The sequence below is a fragment of the Triticum aestivum genome, chromosome 7A (genome assembly GCF_018294505.1).
Source record: "Triticum aestivum cultivar Chinese Spring chromosome 7A, IWGSC CS RefSeq v2.1, whole genome shotgun sequence".
Taxonomy (NCBI): Eukaryota; Viridiplantae; Streptophyta; class Magnoliopsida; order Poales; family Poaceae; genus Triticum; species Triticum aestivum.
In genome coordinates, this window is record NC_057812.1 from 584,399,288 (window position 1) to 584,421,936 (window position 22,649).

The window sequence follows — 22,649 nt, forward strand, 5'->3', positions numbered from 1 at the left end:
ATGCTCGTCGGCAAGACGATGCTGGAGATCGGCTAGGCCAGTCAGTTCGCCCGGGACATCATTGCGCGAAGGCTGATCCGCCCAAGATCTCGCAGCGGCAACGCCCATCGCGAGGACCAGGAAAGCCACCGCGGAGCAGATGCCGCTCCATGCCAATCGCGCCAAGGAGAAGCAGAGCCAGCGGGGCATGGCCGGAGCCGAGGCGGCACGCCGCCATTGCGTGGGCGCGTCCGGTACCACATACAGTTCAAGCCCACCTAGCCCAGCTGGCCACCCGTATGTGTCGGCGGCGAATAGGGTGTCCCCCAAGAACCGGCTGTCGCTCCCTCCTCCTCCACGGCGTACGCCTAGCCGCCGGCGAGAAAGAAACAGAAGCTGTCCTACAAGACTCGGTACCTTGTCATGGCCGCGCAAACGCTACACAAGTTCCTGGGTTAGTGATCTATGGATCTATTATATTTGTTTGGATCTTATCTTCTTATTTATATTTCAAGGATACCAATAGCTGTTGGAGCTAATGGCCTAATGCAGATCTGAAAAAATATCAACGTAAGAGGAAGACCAACTACTCCAGTTGGATTTTACTTTTGTCATGGTGCTCCCCGTTGACTATTGTTTGCTTGTTGAGTTAGCTCGTACATAGATGTATTCCCTTCTTATCAGATGAGATGCAGTTTGCTACCTTGTTTTGCAGAGCTGGAGGTAGTTCTGGGGGGAGATCTGATGTGTGTTGACGTAGAGTAGCTCACCGATGCATCGGGGCTTCTTTTTTATTTGCCAGTACCTGACAAACTAAATGAGCTTTCATCGTGGATTGGAGACATTATTAGCTACCTCCAAGTTGATTCTTTGATTTTTATTTTGACTTTTTTGCTCATTCTCTTGTCAGTGGGTGCAGGATCGGTGCAACGTGGTTGCGAGCTGTCCCGTAATAACGCATGTTTCCCTAAAGGTTCGTGACACCTTTCTCTTTTTTCCATACCTATCTTTCGAGGTTTTTTTGTGTCAAATTATCTGCTAATCATTGAAAAATTCATTATGCGTCATGTTCTATTTATGATTGGTTGATTAGCTCTGGTGATATTTTTAAATAATCTTGATTTAACCATATTGATCAGAAATTGGTACAACTCTTTACACCTTTCCTTGCTCACTGTGCTAAATTAAACATCAAGTCGATAATATGATATGCTTACATATAGACGCCATTCAATTGATATGACTACATGAGCGCGAAACAAGCAGCAGGTCAGAGCTTCAACGACAAGATGAGGTTTAACAGTTGAGTGGTATTTTTGCTAGATGTATTTCTTTCAATTTTGATCTGAATAGCCATGAACATATAGCTGCAGATGTTATTAAGCAAGCTACCAGGAGTCCTTGAACAAGCATCCAAATTTACCTGCTCTATCTGAACTGCCACCTTAGACTCAGAGGACTCTCAAGAACCCCGCAACGGCTTGCCTGAATATTGAGTTGCTATTCAATTCTCAGTCTCTCAATTGGATCAGAGTCTTCAAGATGTGCATCTTTAACTCATTATTCTGTGTGTTTGTTTAGTATAGTTGGATTGAGTTACTTTATGTGCTTATTCCTAGTTGACTATGCCCAATTCAGTTAATAGAATTTTTGGATTCAATTTTCAGAAATATTTCATATGCAGAAGAACTGAGGCACATGTGTGGTCATTGGGCAACTGGTGTGCCAAGTTGTGAATCTTCATGTATTTAGATAGGTTGATATGAGGATCTGCTTTCAAATGCATCAAGTAAGGAGCTACCCGGTTTGATTCAAGGTGATTTGTGTTGATTAATGTATGAATGTCAATTGAAACTAGGTACTTGCGTACATTGCAATACATTAGTTTGTCTCCTTCAGAGATGTGTTTTATACTCTTCTGATGTAACTTTACACCAGGTTCGTCTTCATGTCAAATGACATGGAGAAGCTTCCATCATATTAGAATAGTTGTCTAATGTGTACAGTTCATTTTTACACGTTATGTTTGAAGCACCGAGAGAATTACATATGGTATGTTTCGTAAATTGATATTAACTATGTAAGTGAGAACAGAACAATCTATTCTCTTTTATTATGCTTTCGTCACCCATACACTGCATTGTTATATAGTAGTATATGAATGTCATGAGGAACCAACATATTAGTTAAAGCTCTTTGATGTGGACTGAAGAAGTCTTTTCAGACAAGCTCAATAATTCTTATTAGTATTTCGACACAGGCGAAGCGATTCGTCGGGTGATGCCAAGTGTTCCCCGTGTGCATCGCATGCCTTGCGTGGGTTGAAATGTAGAAGTAGTGTAAGAGGTTTTACTTCAACAAGTGTGATAGTGACAATCATTCTACCTATGAGGCTACGAGCACCATGATGAAAAAATCTCGGCGGGAGTGGCAATACGAAGATGGTCTATTTTAACACATGAGAAATGAGACTTTAACCATGGAATATTAAAGAGTGACTACGTGCATTGCACGTGTAATCTTACTAGTTAGTGTAAGCTATCAAACATTTTTCTAGAAAAAACTGTGTTATAGGTGGCGCGAAGGCAGCGCTTGGCTATATGTCGCTTATAGTGACCCCGAAGGAGGGCTCGCCTAAGAAGCCCTCTAAATTGGTCAACCCTGCGCGGGAGGAGCGCTGCTCCCCAGCTCATGTTTATTTTTTCCCTTTATTCATTTACTTATATTACAAAAATGCATTTACCCTTAAATTTAGAAAATGCTCATCATGTGTTCAAAAAAATTTATACAACCTGCGTAATTCAAATAAAATGTTGATAGATTTAAGAGAATGTACGTACCATTTAAACATGCTCACGTGTTTTGGAAAAAAATTGTGAAAATTTTAAATTTACAAAATATAAAATGTTCACGTAATTAAAAAATCATATCCCTGCCACTTAAAAAATAATAGTGTTTCTTTTCCTGCCAAGCGAAGTGCTTCGTCCAATCTTCCATCATTTTTCTAAGTATCATTCATTTGAAACCTGCCTTAACTGTCCCATGGCTGATTTGCCAAATAAAACTTATGTTTCTTTGGTGAGCCAATAAGTAATTACAAAATAAAATCCTAAAATACATGCAGGTAAATCACAGGCATGATTTGATAAATACTTATTCACACAATCACATTAATATGGACTGGTAAATCATAGGATAACATACTAGAATATTTATACCCGTTGCAACGCACAGTCAATTATCTAGAGATTAAAAAAAATTACCTGACATTATAAAAAAATGTTCATGTGTTTCAACCAAATGTGTCGTGACATTTCAAAAAGCTGTTTATAAAGTGTAGAAAAATGTTCCCGGAGTATAAAATAATGTATGTAGCATTCAAAAATATGTTTAATTTTAAATAAATATTCACGCATTTCAGAAAAATGTTTGTGACATTTATAAAAAGGTTTATACAATGTAACAAATAACCTGTAGTATAAAAAAATCATACTATTAAAAAATCAACATGTATTTGAAAAATGTTTAACATGTATTCAATTTTTTAAAGTATTTGAATAAAATGTACATCACGTTTTTTAAAACTATTGAATGCGTATCAAATTTGTTTTTAGAAAATAATTCGTATCAAAAAATGGTTCACACGTATATTAAAATGTACAACGTGTATCTACTACCCCTATAAAAGTACGAGAGGGCGGAGAACCAAATCATCCTATCCGTTGAAACTTGCAATCTGATGGTTCAAATGGCTCCAATCTATCAAACGTGTTTTACACTCTAATTACCCACCAATGCCACTCCACGTTTCCACTAACCCACCGATCTCACGCTAATCCATCTGTACCCCTTCGTCGTCCTAGAATACATGAGCACGATGCCACCATCCACATGCCATCCCTCCCCTATTGCTGCCGCCAACCGCTTGGAGGGTCACCGATCACCGCTCCTCCACTCCGCCGCCCCGCCACCGCCCCATGCCGTCGGCACACCCCTATGAGCGCTCGCATCTGCTTAAGCGTGGGTCATGGTCTCGCCGCCAGCCGATTCTCCGTTGGGCCGAGGCTTAATCTGCTTAAGAGTGGGTTGCGGGAGGTGTGTCTCCGTCCGAGTGACTGCACCACTGAGGCAGCAGCGGTCGTCCAGGCCGCCACCCAGGAACCGCGGCCCTCCTCCGCAGACCCGCCAGCATGGGCTGCCGCCCAGGCTCCACGACGACGACGGCGAAGAACAAGGTACGCCAGGGAGGCGAGGCCCTACCGGCGCACCCAGTCGCCACCACCAGGGGCGCGGGCCGCCGAGAGGCTTAGCCGAGCAGCCGCCGTCCAGGGAGCAATCTAGACGCGCGCCGCCGGCAGGCATGGCCCGCTCGCCCGACGCTCTGCGGCTGGATGAAAATTTCGACGATGAGGCAGGGTATAGGGACTATGACAACGAGGAGGCTGAGGGGGAGGGGGAGGTTCGCTGGGGGGGGGCATGGTCGGGCGACGCCATGCCCAAGCCACCCGCTGGCTTCGTCCTTGACGACCATGGCCAGTGCATCGCTCCCGCCTCCAAGCGCATCGTCACCCTCGTCAGGTGCTCCACATTCAGTTTTCTCCTAGCTAGCAGTTCATACTTGAAATGCATTATCCAAGTTCATCTTGCAAATTTGTGCAGATTGATGACGCGAACAATAGTCCATTGAAGTGCATAATCGGAAGGGTGTTCAGCAGTACGTAGGATCATGAGTGCTTTCTTCTCTGTCCGGTCGACTGTGATTAACCACACTCTACAAATTAGTTGCAAACTTGCAATGTTCATTAGTGATTTCCCTCTCCTATGATTACTTATTTCGTGCCTGTGCAGGTGCTCAAGAGCACAAACTTCAGTGGCTGGATCGGTGTATGTCACTAACTACATACATTACTCATTTATAGTTCAAACATGGTTTCAATTGATGCTAGAAATATTTATTTCGGACAATGTAATTGATGTGTGTTTGTAGGTTGCCTCTCTTGGGTGATATGATTTTTTGCGGTTTCTCATAAACTGCAGTGTGTTATGCAGATGGAAAGAGCATTCAGGTTCTGCATCCTGCCCAGCAGGTTATTTGTTATGACACAAGAACTTTATTATGGTTTTTGATAAAAGAAATATGGACTTCGAAATAGCTTGAAGGTTATCGATTATATGTAGCAAGGCCATTTGATTAAGTTGGCTCTTTCTTGACACCATTTTCTATGCAAGCTATTTGAATACATATTTTCCAAAACAAAGTACATAAGTGTGTTTGGGTGAGGCCCAGATTAAACATCTCACATTTTGTTTCAGAAATCATCTCTACTTAAGTCCAAGAGGTCATCAGGTGAAGGGATGGATAAACTATTAGGTTGCATTAATTTGGAGCTATGAAACTGGTAAAAGGATTATAGTTGCTGCAACTCCTAGGGTCAAGGTTTGTTCCACATTTCTATAATTTTATTTATATTTGTACTAATTTATCACATATCATGCATCTTTTCTCCTTTAGACTAATTATTACAGTAGAATATATTGGCCAATAGACTGTCATTCTCACCTTTGGTATTGCATCTTTTTTCTTGACAGCCTGTTACATTGGAACTTGGTGAAGATGTCGTATTTGAGTATGTTGACATTGACAAAAGGTATATGCCGAATGCTGAGACATATATACGTTGTGTGAGGCAGAGGTTAAATGCTCTGTAAATAAAGAGAGACAACAAGGATTGGTGAGTTTATGATCCCACTTTCGTACTGTTTTTATACAAGAACAACAATGAGCGACATATGTACTTCTCATCCAATTAGTTTTCTAGCACGTAAATGTAACTATTTCTTCATGCACGTGAGAAAGACAAATATTAGTTCCTACATGTTTGAGGATATGTATAACCATACTATGGAATGCAATTGTGCCGAGGAGGAACGAGGATGAGAGATGTGTCCTGCTAGACATATTAGCAAATTCTTAGTTCATATGATTACATTCATGAGTATTATTCTATTCCAACATACGGGCTTTGTTCAATGCATATACAGATATACTATCTTATAGAAATATGTTGTTCAGGGATGAAGAGGTGGATAAGTTTGTGGCTTTACTTATTGAATGTCCAGATCTGTCTTGCTTCTCAGCCAAGGCCTATATTTAGAGTATACATATTCATATGTAAGTGATTTAAGGTCAATTACCTCCCCCTGTTGTAATGCTCACCATCTTAATTCAGACATTGTTATATATATGCACCATGGTTCATGACTATACTTTTTTCTGTAGGGCCTATGCAAATCCATTTGGAACAGTGTTAATATTTTACATTTTGCTACAAAAAGTTATGTGCTGCAAGTGTCTATACACAGGAACCAAAGAAGGTAACTCGGCAGTTTCTCCCTGCCCTAATCAAGATTCACAATGATAGGAGGGCACAGAGATCATGCTGCCATGGAATCCATCCATTTTCATTGCCTTGCTGCTTTCTAGCTTGTTTCTTGATATTCAATAGCCATATACCTTTAGGACTTGGGATGCGATTTCACATGCATCGTGTAGCTGATGCTTTTACCGGTTCATGATGAGCTATTTTTGTGTAAAGCTGCTATTGGCCGTGGAAAGACTAGCTATGCATGGCTCAGTTTTATTGAGCTTAGATGAAAATTTGAGTGAACCGACTAAATTCATACAAAAAAAGGGGACAAGTATAACCCCAAATTAGAGACACGATGGGATGCCCATCCTGGTCACTATTAGATTTTGTTATTTGTCATCTAAGAGCTATTATTAGACTTGCAATCTCAAACGACTATCTGTATTTTTTAATTTGTTTGTGGACCTGAAATGGCCATTATTTGGGCATAGGACATGCCAGTACGTTTTCTGAAAGTTGCAGGAGAGCCATGCTATTTAAAATGGATAGATTGCAAAAAAAAATTGTACCTCCATTGGTCAGGACCTGACCATGGAAGGATGAACACTAAATGTTGTCAAATGAACTACATTGGTCCGGATCTCCACGTAATAAGTGTTATTCTTGCTGCACTGGCTCGGGCATCCGCATTGTCCGTCGACAGGTATGTATGGGCCGCCGCTTGGTACAGCCGCAGGGGGAATGGCTGGCCATTGAACTACATTGGTCAGACCTGTAGGTAATGAGTAGCATGATTCATGTCTTATTTTGGTGATAAAGATATGATATCGATGCAGCCTGATGGTTTGCTGCGAGCGAAACGATACCATTCTATGAGGGAGGCGAGCGGGCCGACGACAACTGTTGTGAGTCGGGCGAAGCGGCTCCGTCGACGGGTATGTATGGGTCGTCACTTGGTACAGTCGTAGGGGGAAGGGATGGCCATTGAACTACATTGGTCAGGACCTGTAGGTAATGAGTAGCATGATTCATGTCTTATTTTGGTGATAAAGATATGATATCGATGCAGCCTGATGATTTGCTGCGAGCGAAGCGATGCCGTTCTGTGAGGGAGACGAGCGAGCCGACGACAGCTGTTGTGAGTTGGGCGAAGCGGCTCCGTCGACGGGTATGTATGGGCCGTCTCTTGGTACAACCGCAGGGGGAAGGGCTGGCCATTGAACTACATTGGTCAGGATCTGTAGGTAATGAGTAGCATGATTCATGTTTTATTTTGGTGGTAAAGATATGATATCGATGCAACCTGATGGTTTGCTGCGAGTGAAGCGATAAATCCTGTCAATTCCCACATGATATTTGGGCATTCTTACACCTGGGGCCGCTTCACTCGGATAAAAGTAAGTAACCAAGAATTAATTCTAACTCCCACATGATAAAAAATAGTAAAAGGTCTAGCAAAGAAAATAATCCTATTTGACCACTATACATAGCGAGCATCAGGAAATAGAATAATCACGAATTCCGTGTAATTGGCCAAGTTGCTAAAGTAGCTAAAGTAATGATAAATCCTGTCAATAAAATAGATCCTATCTTTATAACTTGGGAATTAGAAATATATATTTTTGAAATAAAATTATGATAAAAAAAATTATGTTTCATTATATAACATGCTTTCAGTCCAGACGTGTGTTGCACGTGCAAGCTTACTAGTTGTAAGAAACTGAACATGTGTTGGAAAAAGGAAAAAGGGAAAAAAATAAACAGTGAAGAAACACATAATGAAAACCAAAAAGCCGATGAAGAAATGAAGAAAACCAGAAAACCCGATGAAGAAGAAGAAAACCCGATAAAAAAACAGCAAGAAAAAAAAACTCGAACATTACCCGGTACGCAAGACGCTTCGTCCCGCCCGCGTTACCCGGAACATTACCCGGAACGCAAGACGGTGCCGGCTATTGTAGGGGGAAAAATGATACTCCCGTCCGATTCGATGAAGGGCTCGCCTGAGTTTACCAAATCCGGCCGGGTTCGTGATGCGCTTCTTATAACCGGGGGGTTGAATCAAACTCGCCGGCAGGAGCAAGGACGACATGCCGAAGCGCCCGCTGTCGCCTCAGCCGTGTGGGCACAGCAACGCCGCCAAGCGAGGGAACCACCGCGACCGCCGGCAGCAGCCGCGGCGCCGCCATGTGTATCTGGTGGTGGATGACTGGGAGAGAGGATACAGCGTCGGCAAGATCGACGTCGACACCTTCAGCCCGCAGGCGGAGGCGGCTCCGGAGCCTGAGCAGCTGCCGGAGCCGGCCGTGGCGCGGTTCGAGGGCCGCCACGGCCGTCTGGCGTTCTTCGGCGCGCACGGCGCCAAGATACTCGCCATGCCGGCCTACGGCGCCGCCGACTTCCCCGTGTACGACGTCGAGACGTCGGGGATCACCCTCTGCGCCCACCCCAACGGCCGCAAGATCTGCGGGCCCCCCTTGCTGGCGTCCGTCGCCGGCAAGCTGTACATGATAGTGGAGTCCTCCTTGGCCGTCCTCGACGCCCAGCCGCCGCCCAACGGCGACGAGTGCAAGACATGGGGCTGGACCTTCTTGCCGGCGCACCTCCCGTCGTTCCAGTCACCGGACGTGAAATCGTTCGCCGTGCACCCGGACGGGCGGACGCTCTTCGTCTCCGCCAGGCGGAGAACCTTCTCGCTGGACACCAGGAGCCTCGAGTGGACGTGCCAGGGCAACTGGGCCATGCCTTTCAGCGGCGAGGCCTACTTTGATCAGGACCTGGATGCCTGGGTGGGGCTCTGCATCCATGAGGGCGGCTTCGGCCATGTCTGCTCCTGCGACGCCGTGCCCGCTGTCGCCGCCGGTGCCCTCCAGACCATGCCGGCGTGGAAGCTGGGGAAGGACCGGCTGTTCCGCGCGGACCGCGAGAGGCACCTTGGCGCCACGCTCCTGTTCATGGGGGACAGCAGCTACTGCCTGCTCGAGTGTGTCTCGGCCGATGACCAGGACGAGGATGAGTACGCAGCCCACCGTGTGTACCAACTCCAGTACGATAAAGATGGGGAGCTGAGAGCTACCAGGCGAAGGGCGCACGCCTATGAGATGACAGACGCTCATGAGATGAATGAATTGTACAAGAGACCACTTGCATTCTGGATGTAATTAGTTAAGTTACTTGTAGGGCTTAATTGTGCTTGAAATGGTACTAGTATGATTTGTGCTGAGAATCCAGATTCGTACAAAGTTTCATCTTTTGTAATGTGTTGTTCACTGAATATATCCTCACATTTGCAAGCTGGCTCTGCAAAATGAAAATTTCTCCCCTCTTTGCGTCAAAAATCAAAGTTGCGTTTGTGATTCTGCTGAACTCTAGGCTAACATTGCATGGGACAGTCTGCGAAATGCAGGAAAAAGAATAAATACATTAAAAAAACACAGTCACAGAGGATTTGTACTAAAAACAACAACACTTTTACCACTAAAATCTCCAGCCAGCCAAATCCCAAATAATTAGTTTCATCTTTTGTAAATGTGTTATTATTCACTGAATATATCGTCCCATTTGCGGAAGCGGATCCTCTAACATCCTCAAGGGATGTCACAAAGCTATAGTGAAATGCGTATATAAAGGGAAGAAGGGATGTCAGGGTTACTGTAGCAACTACTGTGCGGATTTACTGTAGCATATACAAAAATAAATCAAAAAATAATTTTATTGCATCATAATTTTGTTTGTATGTAATTTTTGTAAATGTATACAGTAGATTTGTAATTTGCAAATTAATTATAATCATTTTAGGCTTAACCATATGAATGTGAAGGAGGAATGTCACAGTTACTGTAGCTTACGTGACATCCCTTGAGGATGTTAGAGGATCCGGTTCCCCCATTTGCAAGCTCGGTCTGCAAAATGGCCGTCTTAGCACATATAACATGTTTTATTTTGTGTTTCTTAAGCCTCCTTTGTTCGTTGGATAATTTGAAAAACATTTCTTACATGTCGTACAGACTTGAAAGATTGCAAAGACAGGGTTTACAAGGACATTGCAAAGACACGGTTACATGAATTTTGTAGCAATCATAGTAATAGGACAACTATAAACTGGGATGGTATGTATCTCAATTCTCCGTTGGTTTACATGAATTTTGTAGGATTTTTTTGGAATCCTTTGCTTTGTACATAGGAATGGAATCCTATTCCTCTATAGAATAGGAATCAATCCTTCGTTTTTTCAAAGAAAAAAAAACAGTACCCTACCCAATGGTGAAAATCCTATCAGATGACATCTCTTTTCTATGGGATCTGAGACAACTCAAAACTTGACTGAAAAAAAGTTGACTGAATGTGACTTTCTATTACTTCACAAAAAAGGCATATGTATACCTACTTGTACTAGAGACTGATGAAGACACATGCAAAATCTGAAAAAAGAAATGCAGAAACTGAAAACCTGAGAATTACTCCAATAAATACAGTGATGGGAGGAGAGCTGCTTTGGTTAGTCTATGGGAGGAGAGATTTTACAAAATCTAACACTGAACAAGGATGATGCAGAAAAAATACTGAAAGAAAGCTGAGAAGTAGGCTGCAAATTAAGTAAAAGAGAGTGGGATTCCAGTACTTGCTGCTTGGATTCCAGTACAAAAAAAAAGACATTGAAAATAAAAGATACCCATACTTGCTGCTTGGGTTCCTGTACAAAAAGATGGACATATAAAAAAAAGTGCCGTGATAAAAATGTGAGAAGCTGCGGGTGTCGCTGAAGGTACAGATGAGGAAGAATTGCAATAGCTGCGGATGTTGCCAACATTTCTCATTCTAGTTGAGTTGATTTTGAATGAAGCTGTGTAGTTTGAATTCAGATGATGTATCGTGCAGTGTAATTCCCTTAAACACCACCATTGCTGCCAAGCAGAGGAAACTGGTCTGGCATATGCACCAATTGTACCGAACGAAATTTGCAGCAGTTGCAAAGTTCAGGCAGAAAGTACACATGAGCTATTGGCAACAATGATGCAGGTATGAATCAGGATTCAGGATGTCAGCAAACATGCTTTTTGGCGCCTTCCTAATGCGAAAAATAAATTCTGCATTGTGAGGTGTAAACTTTTCTAGACTGAGCACACATATTAGCAGCCATTTGGAGTAATAGTTCAAGCATAGAAGTGATCTTCTTCGTTCAAGAAAAAAATTGTTATTAGGAGGGAACATACAACAGATGAAAACATAGAAAGAGATCTAGTGGCAGATGCTTGCATACATCATACTGATCAGATTCAGATCCAATGCTTTTACATGAAACAATGCCCTTGCATTAATTGATCATTGTGATCATAATGCACAGTAACTAGTGGCCAAATTAAGAATCTCACTAGCACTACTGGAAAACATGCTATTGAGATACTCCTACACACTTGCAAACTACTCCTAGATTACACACTTTGCTTCCTCTGCTTTTCTCAGCTAATTAAGAGTACCACTGCCTACTCTGCTTCCTCTGCTTTGCTTCCTCTGATGTAAGACTACCACCAGCCTTCATGCATGTCCCGTTGACGAGCCATGGCAATGAGTTGAGCTTGATAACGCCATGCTTCCTGCCTTGCTTGTAGTAGCTCCTCGGGGGACCTGGTCACGTCGGAGGGATCGATCCACGGGTCGTTGAACTGCACGGTGTCCACCATCTGCTCCACCTTCCGCCGGGCCTCTGCCCGGCTGCGCTCGATGTCGCACCGACGGCCGGCCTCTTCTTCTTGGGCGGCAGCGCGAGCCATGGCGAGGCGGGCGTTCTGGATCAGTTCGCGCATGCTCGGTTGCGTCGCGGTCTCCGGCGAGCTGGCCACGGGGTTCTTGGTCGCCGTCGGGCTTCTTGGATCCTCGCCGCTACTGCTGGTGCCGGGACACGGAAGGCTGCTGCTGTTGATCTTGGCGGCAACAGCGGCGTTGAGGAGCTCGCCCCCGGAGCAGGTATCGCGTGCGCGCTTCGCCGGCGGCTGCCCGTCGCGCACGGACATGGGCCGCTTCGGCGTCTTGGCAGCGGCGGGATTCGCCATCAAGGCAGGGTTTACGGGGACGCGGGAAGAGCAGGGGTGGAGGTCGGCGGCGGCGCTACGGCGCGGGAGCAGAGACGGCGGGAGCATCGTGGTGGCGCCCATGGTCGCGGCTGTGGGATCGCGAGAGCAACGATCAAGCGAACGCGATCCGGCGTTGGCAGAGATTGATCGGGAAACGGGGCGAGCAAGAAAAGAGGGACGCGGGAGAGACAGAGCAAGCAATTTGAATCCGAGTCGGCCCAGGCTTAGCCATAGCCAAAACGCGCACTAATGAATCCGAATCGGCCCAGGCATAATTCAGAGTTAAACATCTTAAGTCTGGGCCAGCGACTTAAGTTCAGAGTTAAGATGTTTAACTATGAACTTAGGTGCATTAGGAACTTTTTTTCAATCTTGAACAGCGCTTATTTTGAGATCCCGATGTGTTTGTAGCGTGTTCTCCATGTCCACAGATCTACACGTCTTAACTGTGAGATCTGTGGTTGCTGCTTGCCAAGTTGAACAAGTTTGATGATTTCTCATTTCTCAAGTTGAATGTGTTCATAAATGTTCCCAAATATGAGCAATCCCAGGTAAACTTCGCTGAACTGGAATAGTAACAACAAAGCATGAAACATCGTATATCTGAATTACTACTACAATGCAGCTCATGGAAAATTAGTCTGGTAGCTGGTACCACAGAAACATGTTTATTTTCACTCTGCGAAATTGGTCTCAGTATCTCGAATATGTACGCTACATGACCCCTAAAAAAGCCCAAAATTCAAACTCTAGTCGACGTTGGAGCAGAGCTCGTTATAGTTATGTCTATCGTCCTGCTTGATTGGCCCACGTATGTCGATGTCGTGTCTCTGTCAGCACACCCATGGATCAGCGTACCGGGTTGCTTAGGCTCCATCGGTAAGCTTATGCTTTCAGAGTTCAGCATTGCAGCAACATTTGTCATGGCGGGCCGATATGCTAGATCTTCCTGAGCACAAACCAGTGCCACTTGAGCGCATTTCATTATCTCGGCGACTTCATATCCGTCACCTAACAACGGATCCACAAGCTCATGCAACCTTTGTTCCTTCCACATACGCCAGGCCTGAAATAGTTTTCAACAAGCTTGACATGAGAGAACTGCAGCGCAAAAGAAGGAAAATAATCTGGCAACAAAAGTAAACATTTCGTGAATGTGAACTATAAGAAATCTTGCTTGGAATATATGTTCAGTTCACTCACATCTCGTACAAGATCACCAACAGTATCCCCTTGCTTGTCGAGTATGGTATTCTTTCGGCCACTAATAATCACCAGAACCAAAACGCCAAAGCTGAACACATCTGTCTTCATCGAGTAAACTCCTCAAGATGCATATACTCCGGAGCTTTGTAACCACTGAAAAGTGAAACAAAAGATATCAAAACTGTAAGATTAGAACATCTGAAGACAAAATGGTGGGAACTGTGATGATTGATATATTAGGTAGCTGATACCTGGTTCCCATGACCCTACTCGTGTGCTCTTGTGCTACATCTAAACTCAATGCTCTAGCTGATACAAAATCAGCAATCTTTGGGATCATGTTACAATCCAAGAGGACATTGTGTGGTTTCAAGTCTCTGTGGACAAGCCAGAACATGGAGTGCTTATGCAGGTAAACAATTCCCTTCGTTAACCCCGTAATTATCTTGAATAGCTTAGACCAGTTTAGCAATGGCCCTTTTGTTCTGTCTGCAAAAAGTTTGAAGAATGATTATCTTTTTGGAATCGTGTGGTTTCAAGTCTCTGCGGACAAGCCAGAACATTGGTCTTGAAGAAAGATGGGCGCACCCCCGTCATTCCAAGCTCCAGACATGAAATCGTTGGCTATACAGTTCACAAGAGGGTTACTTGGTTGGTTTATGCAAGTCATCCTCATTAAAGCTCTATTGTACGTCTGTACTCACTGGGAAGTGGTGAATCGCCATTGCTGGACATGGTGGCATATGCTGGGCATGGGTTTGCTGGTACCTCACTTGCGATGCTTGTCCACATCTTCTGGAGCTACTCATACTATTCTGTTCTGCCATGGTTCTGTATCTGCACCGGGGTATTCCTGGTGAAGACGATGAAGAGGGTTCTGCAAGGTGCACCCAGGACTTATGAGAGACATCCTAGCAGGAACCACTGCTTTCTTCTATCCTTGCGCAATTCCCCATGCTTTTCTGGCTAGGCAACATCAAGGCTTGATGTTTCAGTCTTTTTTTAAGGTTGATGTTTCAGTCTTAGCTTAGAACTGGGATAACACTTCTCCCCTTCTTTTCTTGAAGGCGAAGGCAAGACTCGATCTGAATAAAGTTTGAGGTTTCTTCTCACTATTGAACTTTTGTAGTGCTCAAACCAAAGGATTTTGCATAACTGGACCACAATGGATGAACACATAGGATATGCTGACATTTACTACTCCCTCCGTTCCTAAATATAAGTCTTTTTAGAGATTCCACTATAGAGACTACACTCGGATGTATATAGACGCCTTTTAGAGTATAAGTTCACTCATTTTACTCCGTATGTAGTCTATAGTGTAATCTCTTAAAAGACTTATAGTATTTAGGAACGGAGGGAGTAGAAGACATGTATGTAGCTAGAATGCATGACTGATGTCCTGTTTACAGAAACGTAGCTACACCAGTTACAAGACGGCGAAACAATTAGCATTGGTAATAAGTAAAGAAACTCATTTCGACACTGCAGCCTATCAGAATTGACTAGTACAGTAAGAATCACTCTATCGCGAGAGTAGCAGCAGCTGACAACAGAGGGCTCTCGTCGACTGAAGAGGCGAACGGCGATGAACAGTTGGAGCTTGTAGGAGCAGGTAGAGTGTCGACCTCAACAACACCCTCCAGCATCTGCACCACCTGGTGCATTGTCGGGCGGAGCGAAGGATTCTGCTCAATGCACCAGAGAGCAACACGCAAGAACCTCTCCACTCTGACCAAATCCTCAATGGCATCGTCATCACTATGAAACAGAACCTCGGTCCTGCCATCAGCAATCAACTGACCAGCCCACTCGAATAGCATGACCGAGTCGTCACCATCCTGACCAGGCACTGGCTCCTGGGACTTTCGGCAGCATATCATCTCTAGTAGCACAACACCGAAGCTGTACACATCAACCTTGGTGTCGATGCGCCTGTCGCTTTGGAACCACTCGGGAGCAATATACCCCCTTGTGCCCCTGATGTTGGTCACAGTGGTGTGCATCTGCTGGTCACTAAGAAGCCTGGCAATCCCAAAGTCAGTAATCTTCGGATTTTTCTTGCTATCTAACAATATATTGTCGGGCTTGATGTCACAGTGGATGATTGGATAATTGCATCCTTCATGTAAGTACTCCAGGCCCTTGGCGATGCCAAGGGCTGCCTCAGCGCGCCAACTCCACATCGGTTGCTGCTGAGGCTGGAATAGGAAGCTCCGAAGGGAACCACCTGGCATGAACTCGAACACCAACATCCGTTGCTCCTTCTCTTTGCAGTAACCAACCATGCGGACTAGGTTCCTATGGTGGATCTGGCCGATGGACTGTACCTCATTCGCGAACTCCCTCTCACTGTAATCATTGGAACTGATGAGCTTCTTCACTGCTATGTCGGGGGAATGTAGCGACTTCAACACCCCATGGTAGACCTCGCCAAAGCCTCCTCTGCCTAGCAACTTACGAAAGCCATTGGTGGCTTTGTAAAGCTCTTTTGTGGTGTAAGCCCTAACAAAGTCATGGTTGGTATTCTTCTTCCTAAGGTAGCAATGTAACATGAGACTACTTACCCCGGACAGCAGCAACAGGAATGCCGAGCCACCGAATAGTGCATAAGGCAATATCCTTCTTGGTGGCACCGGCAACGAGGGGCTGCTCGTCCGCACCTTGATCAACGCCTTCATGGCGATGTCATCTCCACGGCGTCCGATACCTGCCAGCGACACCATCTTGCTACAGTAAGTTCCATCATAAGTAGCAGCGACACAGAGGCAGTCGTCCAAGCAGTAGTCTGCACACTCGTCCTCTCTGATGTGCATAAGTCTTTCGTATGGCGAGTTTGTCCAAGTGGTGTTTGGGAGCTTGACAACCTCAAACTCGGCGGAGTAGTTCTTCCCGTCACAGCTTTGCGGCATGAACCCCTGTGTGCAGCCCATGTACCTGAGCTGAGAATTGACATAGGAGTAGCCGCTTGGGCACTCACAATCCAGCCGGTTGTTAGGACCATACACACAGTACGAGTTGGGGCCACACAAACCTTGCAAAGTGGTTTTCCTCGTGCAACCTTCGGTTGGGAACTGTCCTCTGACTGCCCACAACACTTTGCTGCTTCCCCCGGTGGTATTCTTCGGCCTGGTGTAGACGCGGACGATGCCGTCTGGATCGAGCGATGCGTGCTGGTGGTAACTAATGGTGGAGTTTAGAAGTGGAGGTATCGCGTCATGCACCGTGCCGTCCTTGATTTGGTAGTAGAGATGCCCCGGCGAGTCGAAGAAAAGAGTCGTGTTGCCGTCCTCCCCAGTCTTGTATGTGCCGCTCGCCCAGTATATGTTGTCTAAGTCCTGAGCCAGATTGCCAGCGGCATGGTTCAGGAGGTGGAAGACAAGGTGACCGTCAGTCTGCACGTTCAGGCTGAAGCGGCCACGAGACAGGAAGTCTGTGTCCGAGAGCTTGGAGTAAAGGGCAACTCCAGCGCCCATGTACTGCCCCGGGAGGAGCGTATCGGTCGGATCCTGAAAGCTCTCCCACACGACAGTTGTGCCCGGGGAGGTGAGGAACTGGAGGTTGCCTGAGTCCTGGAGCACGAGGTCAGTGCCCCACATGCCAGGGTTGGGGTTCCTCCAGATGTTGCCGGTGTCAGCGGCTAGGGAGAGCATACCATCTTTGATGGTAAGCATGGATAGTGCCGTGGCCGTGACTGCCGAGCCTGAGACTGGGTCTTTCGCGTACCAGACCACCTTGTGCTCCGCAGGGCTGGCTCCCTCGGTGAGGTTGAAGTAGAACCAGACGGCAAGGAGGAACCGGCTAGGGTCAGCGTCAAGGGCGCGGAACCCGAAGGCGTAGTCCCCGGACGAGCATGTGATGTTATCTGGGGGCCTGAAAGTCGATGCAATTGTGAGTCTGTTGGCTACAACTAGAAGCAGATGAGCTTGGAGCAGCAAGAGCACAAGCAGTGGGGCACGGCGGCGGTGGCTGGAAAAAGAGGGAGACATGGCTAATGGCTTCATTTGTGTTTACTTTGCTGGTCAGTGTATACTCATGTTATGTTCTTATATATCTTCAGTTCTTCACTTACGCTACATTGTTTTCCATAGTGTGATAGTGACACACACAGGAAAAAAGTTAATTGATAGCCAAAACAAAGCATTCCACTCGCCGGCCGGCAGTCACAGACAATGTCAAGGTCAAGCGCCATATCTCATACGTTTGCAGGAGATAATTTGATTGCCGTTTTGTTTCTAAATGGGACAGACTTGTTTAAACTACACACATGTGTGGACGAAATCGCACTTTTAAATCTTGACCCGGACTGCTAAGTACGAGGTTCCATCAGCAAATCAGTGGATAATTAAGTTAGATGGGCATGTGCCATTTGGCACGAACCATGAGCTTCAAAGGAGGTGACACTAGCTAGTGACCTGTTGCCGCACAGCCAAACCATCAAGCTTAGATCACGGAGGTGACGTGAAGGCCAGGGTGCAATTTGGCCGGCCAAAGAAAGATGACATTTTCTTCCCCCATCTTTATTTCACAAATATAAGATGTTCTAACCTTTTTGTGAATCGGATGTATACATACACATTTTTGTGTATTTGTTCACTCATTTCAGTTCGCATGTAGTCTATATTCAAATCTAAAACATTTTATATTTGTGAACGGAGGAAGTACTTGTTTCATTTCTTTTCCGACAGATACATGTTTTATTTCTTACTTTAGGCGAACTTGTTTCGTTCATCGCTACACAAAGAAACACTAGTGGATGAAACTCATCATGTAACCGCTTTTTTCAGGGAAGGCCATCATGACTATCTTTATTGACTGCAAATGATAATTACATCATCAACACGACTGTTCGAAATATTGAAAATGAAGATGAGCATGGATTACTTGTGTTTTGTTGAACTTGCAAGATTTTATCACAGGAAAGGGGTACCCTTTATAAACGGAATTGCTTTACGTACCATACCTTCTGGTTATGTACGACGATGTGAACCTTAGATCATTGTTCAACTGGCAATTACTAGATCCTTTCCTGCAAAAAAAGAAAAAGAAAAAAACTGGCAATTAGATCCTATGGTGATTAACTAACCCAGACAAGCGTCGGATAGAAAAATGTCGGATGCATGGCACTGCTCCTTTATAAACTCATCTGACGGCCAAAGTTAAAAAATATTCTATTCTTTACCACAAGGGTTGCGCTTCTATTTTAGTCGACCCTATACATGGTATGCCAGCTGAAGATTCACTCCGGCGGTTCCTGCACAGCATGATATGTTAGACACATCTTTCTTCAACATGGTATGCCAGCTGAAGATTCACTCCGGCGGTTCCTGCACAGCATGATATGTTAGACACATCTTTCTTCAACAGTGTCAAACCAATACAACAGAGAGAAGGCAGATGCGAGCAAATGCACAACAACTAGACAGATTGACTAGCTTCCCAAAAGGAAAACTGATAAAACAACAATATCGTCTTCAAGATATTGGTAATGAACAGGCTGAACATGCGTACCTTCTAGTCTAGTCATCAAAAAAGGCCAGCTACCAGCTGAAACAACACCAAGTCTAGCCCATGATCAGCAGCAGGTCATCAATCCCCGGGCAGCCCACTGTGTTAGTTCTCCAAGATCTGAAACCAAGGCAGATTTAAAAGTCTCTGTCTTTATGCCTCTGGCACTGGCTTGGCCATGTTGACTGAAGTAGGTATGGACCATATTTCTTTGCTTGCATGTGGAGTTAACAGTTGGGGTTGTCACAGATTAATTTTTGTGCAAGGAAGTGGGGAATTGAACGGCAAGAGATAATGATTGCCTTTGCACCAAAAGCTTATGAAACGGATAAAATAAAATATTGACAAGGACAAAAAGGAAGGATAGTGGCATAAAAATGCACCAACGCCTAACAAAAAACAGTGATAAGTAAAGCAAATTCACCGGCCAGAAATATTTGGTGGTTAAACTAGGGAACACCTGTCATGGGAGAGCTAATTTGGTCACAAACATGAGGATCAAAATACTGTTGAGCCTAAATCTGTGTATAAATAAGCTCAGATGAGCTTACTTCAAATCCAATCAAGACATAAATTTTGGCCTCCTCTCAGACAAAAAAGGTACATGCTCCCAGTCCCAAATCCAAGCTCCACCATGGGTGCTCAATATTTCCATAGCATGTACCCCCTCATTGAATAAGAGCCGGCAGATCAGCATAATCTTCTATCTCTGCTTAAACAAGCTTGGGGCTTGGGGGCCAGTAGTCTTCTTTTGAAGATTAGAACTAAGTAGTCTTCTCTCTTGATTGTAAAGTAGTTTTACAATGAAAACATAATCTTCCATTGTGAGAACATAAAAAGGTTAGGCTGCCTACACGAAATAGCTTAGCAAAAGTACATTTTTAGATAAACTGTATGTGTACAAGATACAATGCCATCCATGGTGAAATAAGGCATGATAAGGCTCACATCCAGCCGAATCGAAACCCTCGCTTCTTTGGGGCAGCTTCTACAAGGCCACGGTGGGCACCAGAGAGGAGGACTCGACAGGCCGGAAGCCTTCTCTTTGCCTCCCACACCCAATCCTGCTCCCCAACTCTTCAGCCTATGCTCCAGTAGACTGCCAACTCCTATTCAATATCGGAAGACATAATACATTGACACTTGACCCAAAAGAACCGAGATAGCTCTGCAGGCCAATGAGCAAACAAATCAGACTGGGCATCAATTATAAGCCTGTCACTGCATCACAATCTTTTTATCCATGCCTTCTGGCAAGATAGAAAACACTGATAAGCATGATCGATAATTCAATGTCATATTAGAACTTAGGATGCTTTCCACAAGGGAATGACTAAATGGCCCATTATATAGAGCTCCATAGCATCAATAACAGACATCAGCAAAAATACATGAAGAAACTAGGTAACTATTTTGCCAAGGCTTGACATGGTTGAGTTACTTGTTTGCAGTACGAATGACAGTGACAGACACTTCGACAGTAATTATGATGTGCCACCTAATGTTGAGGGGCTTTGACAAATGCTAACTGACAAACAGTAGCAAAAATCACCCCCCCCCCACCCACCCCCACCCACCCAAAAGAAAACTGCACATAAAATTATTGGGAAATTTTGAGCTTATGTGATACAACAGCCTTGACTCACATGATGGCTTTGAATCTTGAAGTTAGATATTTCCTGTGGAAACAGAAACGGTTACTAATAAGTAAAAGAAATAACACTGAGGTACATGTAAAAAGAAAGGTTCCATTCAAGCGTGTGGCTACCAGGAATAAAACAGCACAGAACCTTTGGGAAGATTGATGCAGAAATTTGCACTGACATTCATCCCACAGACAAACAGAAAAGGGAAATCTAGCCCTTTTGGTTTATCAAAGTTTTCATCATTGATATTCTTTCATGATACAACTTGGGATGCTTGAAGCATTATGCCACATACAAGGACAGGGTTGCTTTATTTTTGGAGCAAACAGCTAACAGAACCAGTTATTCCTACTTACAAACAACCATAGGTACACGGTTCAGGGAACATGATTTGAAGCTTCAGAATTGCACCAATACATGAAGGCCAAGAAAACAACCTCATGAACACAGGCTGCGTTGTCCCAGCAATAGGTCGACGCCTGGCTCCAAGACATGCCCAAACCACATTTGGCTCTCCCCGGCTCCTAACCCAGACACTCGTGGCATCATCGTCCATACACAATCCACCGCATCAAACATCACCAGCCTCCCATCTAAAGCATTGTACAGACAAAGAGTCCCCATTCTGTCCGCAGCCTGAAAGTGCCAGAAACTACCATGCCTACCAGCCACCAACTCATCGAACACCTCCGGCGGCATTGTGGCTACCTCCACCCATCCCACTGCTTCATTGTTGTCCAACTGCCACACCACCACCCGCTCCAGCACCCCGAGCCTCTCCACCCCACCTACCAAGAACAGCCGATCATCAAGAACAAACAGGTGGGCCGTCGTAAGGCCATGCGGCATCACAACTGGCGGAGCAGCCCACTTCCTGGTCTCGAGATCAAGCACCAGAAGCGCGTCCGGGCCCCGGCCGAGCACAAAGAGCCGAGAACGGTCAGTGGCGACCGCAGCATTGCCGAGGATCGCAAATGGCAGCGGGAGCTCGGCCCCAGGCACCCACCGTGGGGAGGGATCGGCGGAGTCCAGGGAATACGAGCGGACAGCGGCGCCGTTGGTGGTGACGGCGACAAGGGTGTAATCCCGGCTGGAGGTGGAGGAGGGTGAGGGTGGGACGACGACGGCGATGAGGTAGGAGCGGTCGGGGAGCGCCGGGAGGCGGAGGAGCGAGTCGGCGGTGACAAGGAAGGAGGGGGAGGCGGAGGAGACGAGGGGAGGGCAAGATGGATCGAGCGGGGGCGAGGGGGGCACCTGGAGGAGGCGCCGGGAGAGCGGGTGGAAGGCGAGGCGCGGAGAGAGGAGGAAGAAGGCGTCGAGGCGGTGCGGGGAGAGGAGGGCGTGGAAGGCCGGGGAGCGGAGGAGGCGCCGCAGCGCCCGGGAGACGGCGGCGACGGGGACGAGCGCGGTGAGCGGCAGGCGGGAGAGGATGCGCTCCTGGAGGTGCGCCGGGAGCGCGTCCCACGGGCAGCAGGCGGCGGGGTCGGAGGCCATGGCCGGCCGGGGATCGGTCGGCGGGTCGGTGGCGGATCACGGTGCCGTATTTGGTGGGAGGAAATGGGGACGCGAGAAAGGGGAGGACGAGGAGGAGCGAGAAGGCTGGCTGGTTGGCATGTAGGCCCGGGAAGGCTCGATTTGCAGTTATATAAAACTAGTAGTGTGTACCTGCAATGCACCTTAATACTAATAGGTAATATATTAATTACACATAAATATTAGGTACGATATTATTTGCGTATTAAGTATGTGATTAGCATTGGCGTTAATATTTTGTATGATATTAACTGTACACTAAACATGTTGAGCGCTCATCATTGGAGCAGTCTCAGTCGTTTGATTGACCAGATTTGATGGTCGGGATTTGTTGAATC

General features: G+C 45.7%; 2 protein-coding genes and 2 pseudogenes across 3 annotated transcripts; 1 reads left to right on the forward strand and 3 right to left on the reverse strand.

Moving 5' to 3' along the window:
- The first annotated feature begins 4,006 nt into the window (after nt 1-4,006).
- On the forward strand, nt 4,007-6,134 carry LOC123153526 (uncharacterized; annotated as a pseudogene).
- A 6,781-nt stretch (nt 6,135-12,915) lies between these two features.
- On the reverse strand, nt 12,916-19,121 carry LOC123153527 (cysteine-rich receptor-like protein kinase 6; annotated as a pseudogene).
- On the reverse strand, nt 14,110-18,573 carry LOC123148447 (G-type lectin S-receptor-like serine/threonine-protein kinase LECRK2). The gene has a single exon (XM_044567880.1). It carries the CDS (start codon nt 17,626-17,628, stop codon nt 15,145-15,147), a length of 2,484 nt encoding a protein of 827 aa, XP_044423815.1. The 5' UTR covers nt 17,629-18,573; the 3' UTR covers nt 14,110-15,144.
- A 1,640-nt stretch (nt 19,122-20,761) lies between the features above and the next one.
- Nucleotides 20,762-22,401, reverse strand: LOC123148448 (protein ABERRANT PANICLE ORGANIZATION 1). 2 transcript variants are annotated; one of them, XM_044567881.1, is made up of 2 exons: nt 21,216-22,401; nt 20,762-20,811 (listed from the first exon to the last, which is right to left on the reverse strand). In XM_044567881.1, exon 1 carries the CDS (start codon nt 22,270-22,272, stop codon nt 21,217-21,219), a length of 1,056 nt encoding a protein of 351 aa, XP_044423816.1. In that variant the 5' UTR covers nt 22,273-22,401; the 3' UTR covers nt 20,762-20,811; nt 21,216. The 2 variants fall into 2 exon arrangements, with proteins under 2 accessions (XP_044423816.1, XP_044423817.1); XM_044567882.1 differs by lacking the exon at nt 20,762-20,811 and adding an exon at nt 20,973-21,126.
- Nucleotides 22,402-22,649: the final 248 nt, after the last annotated feature.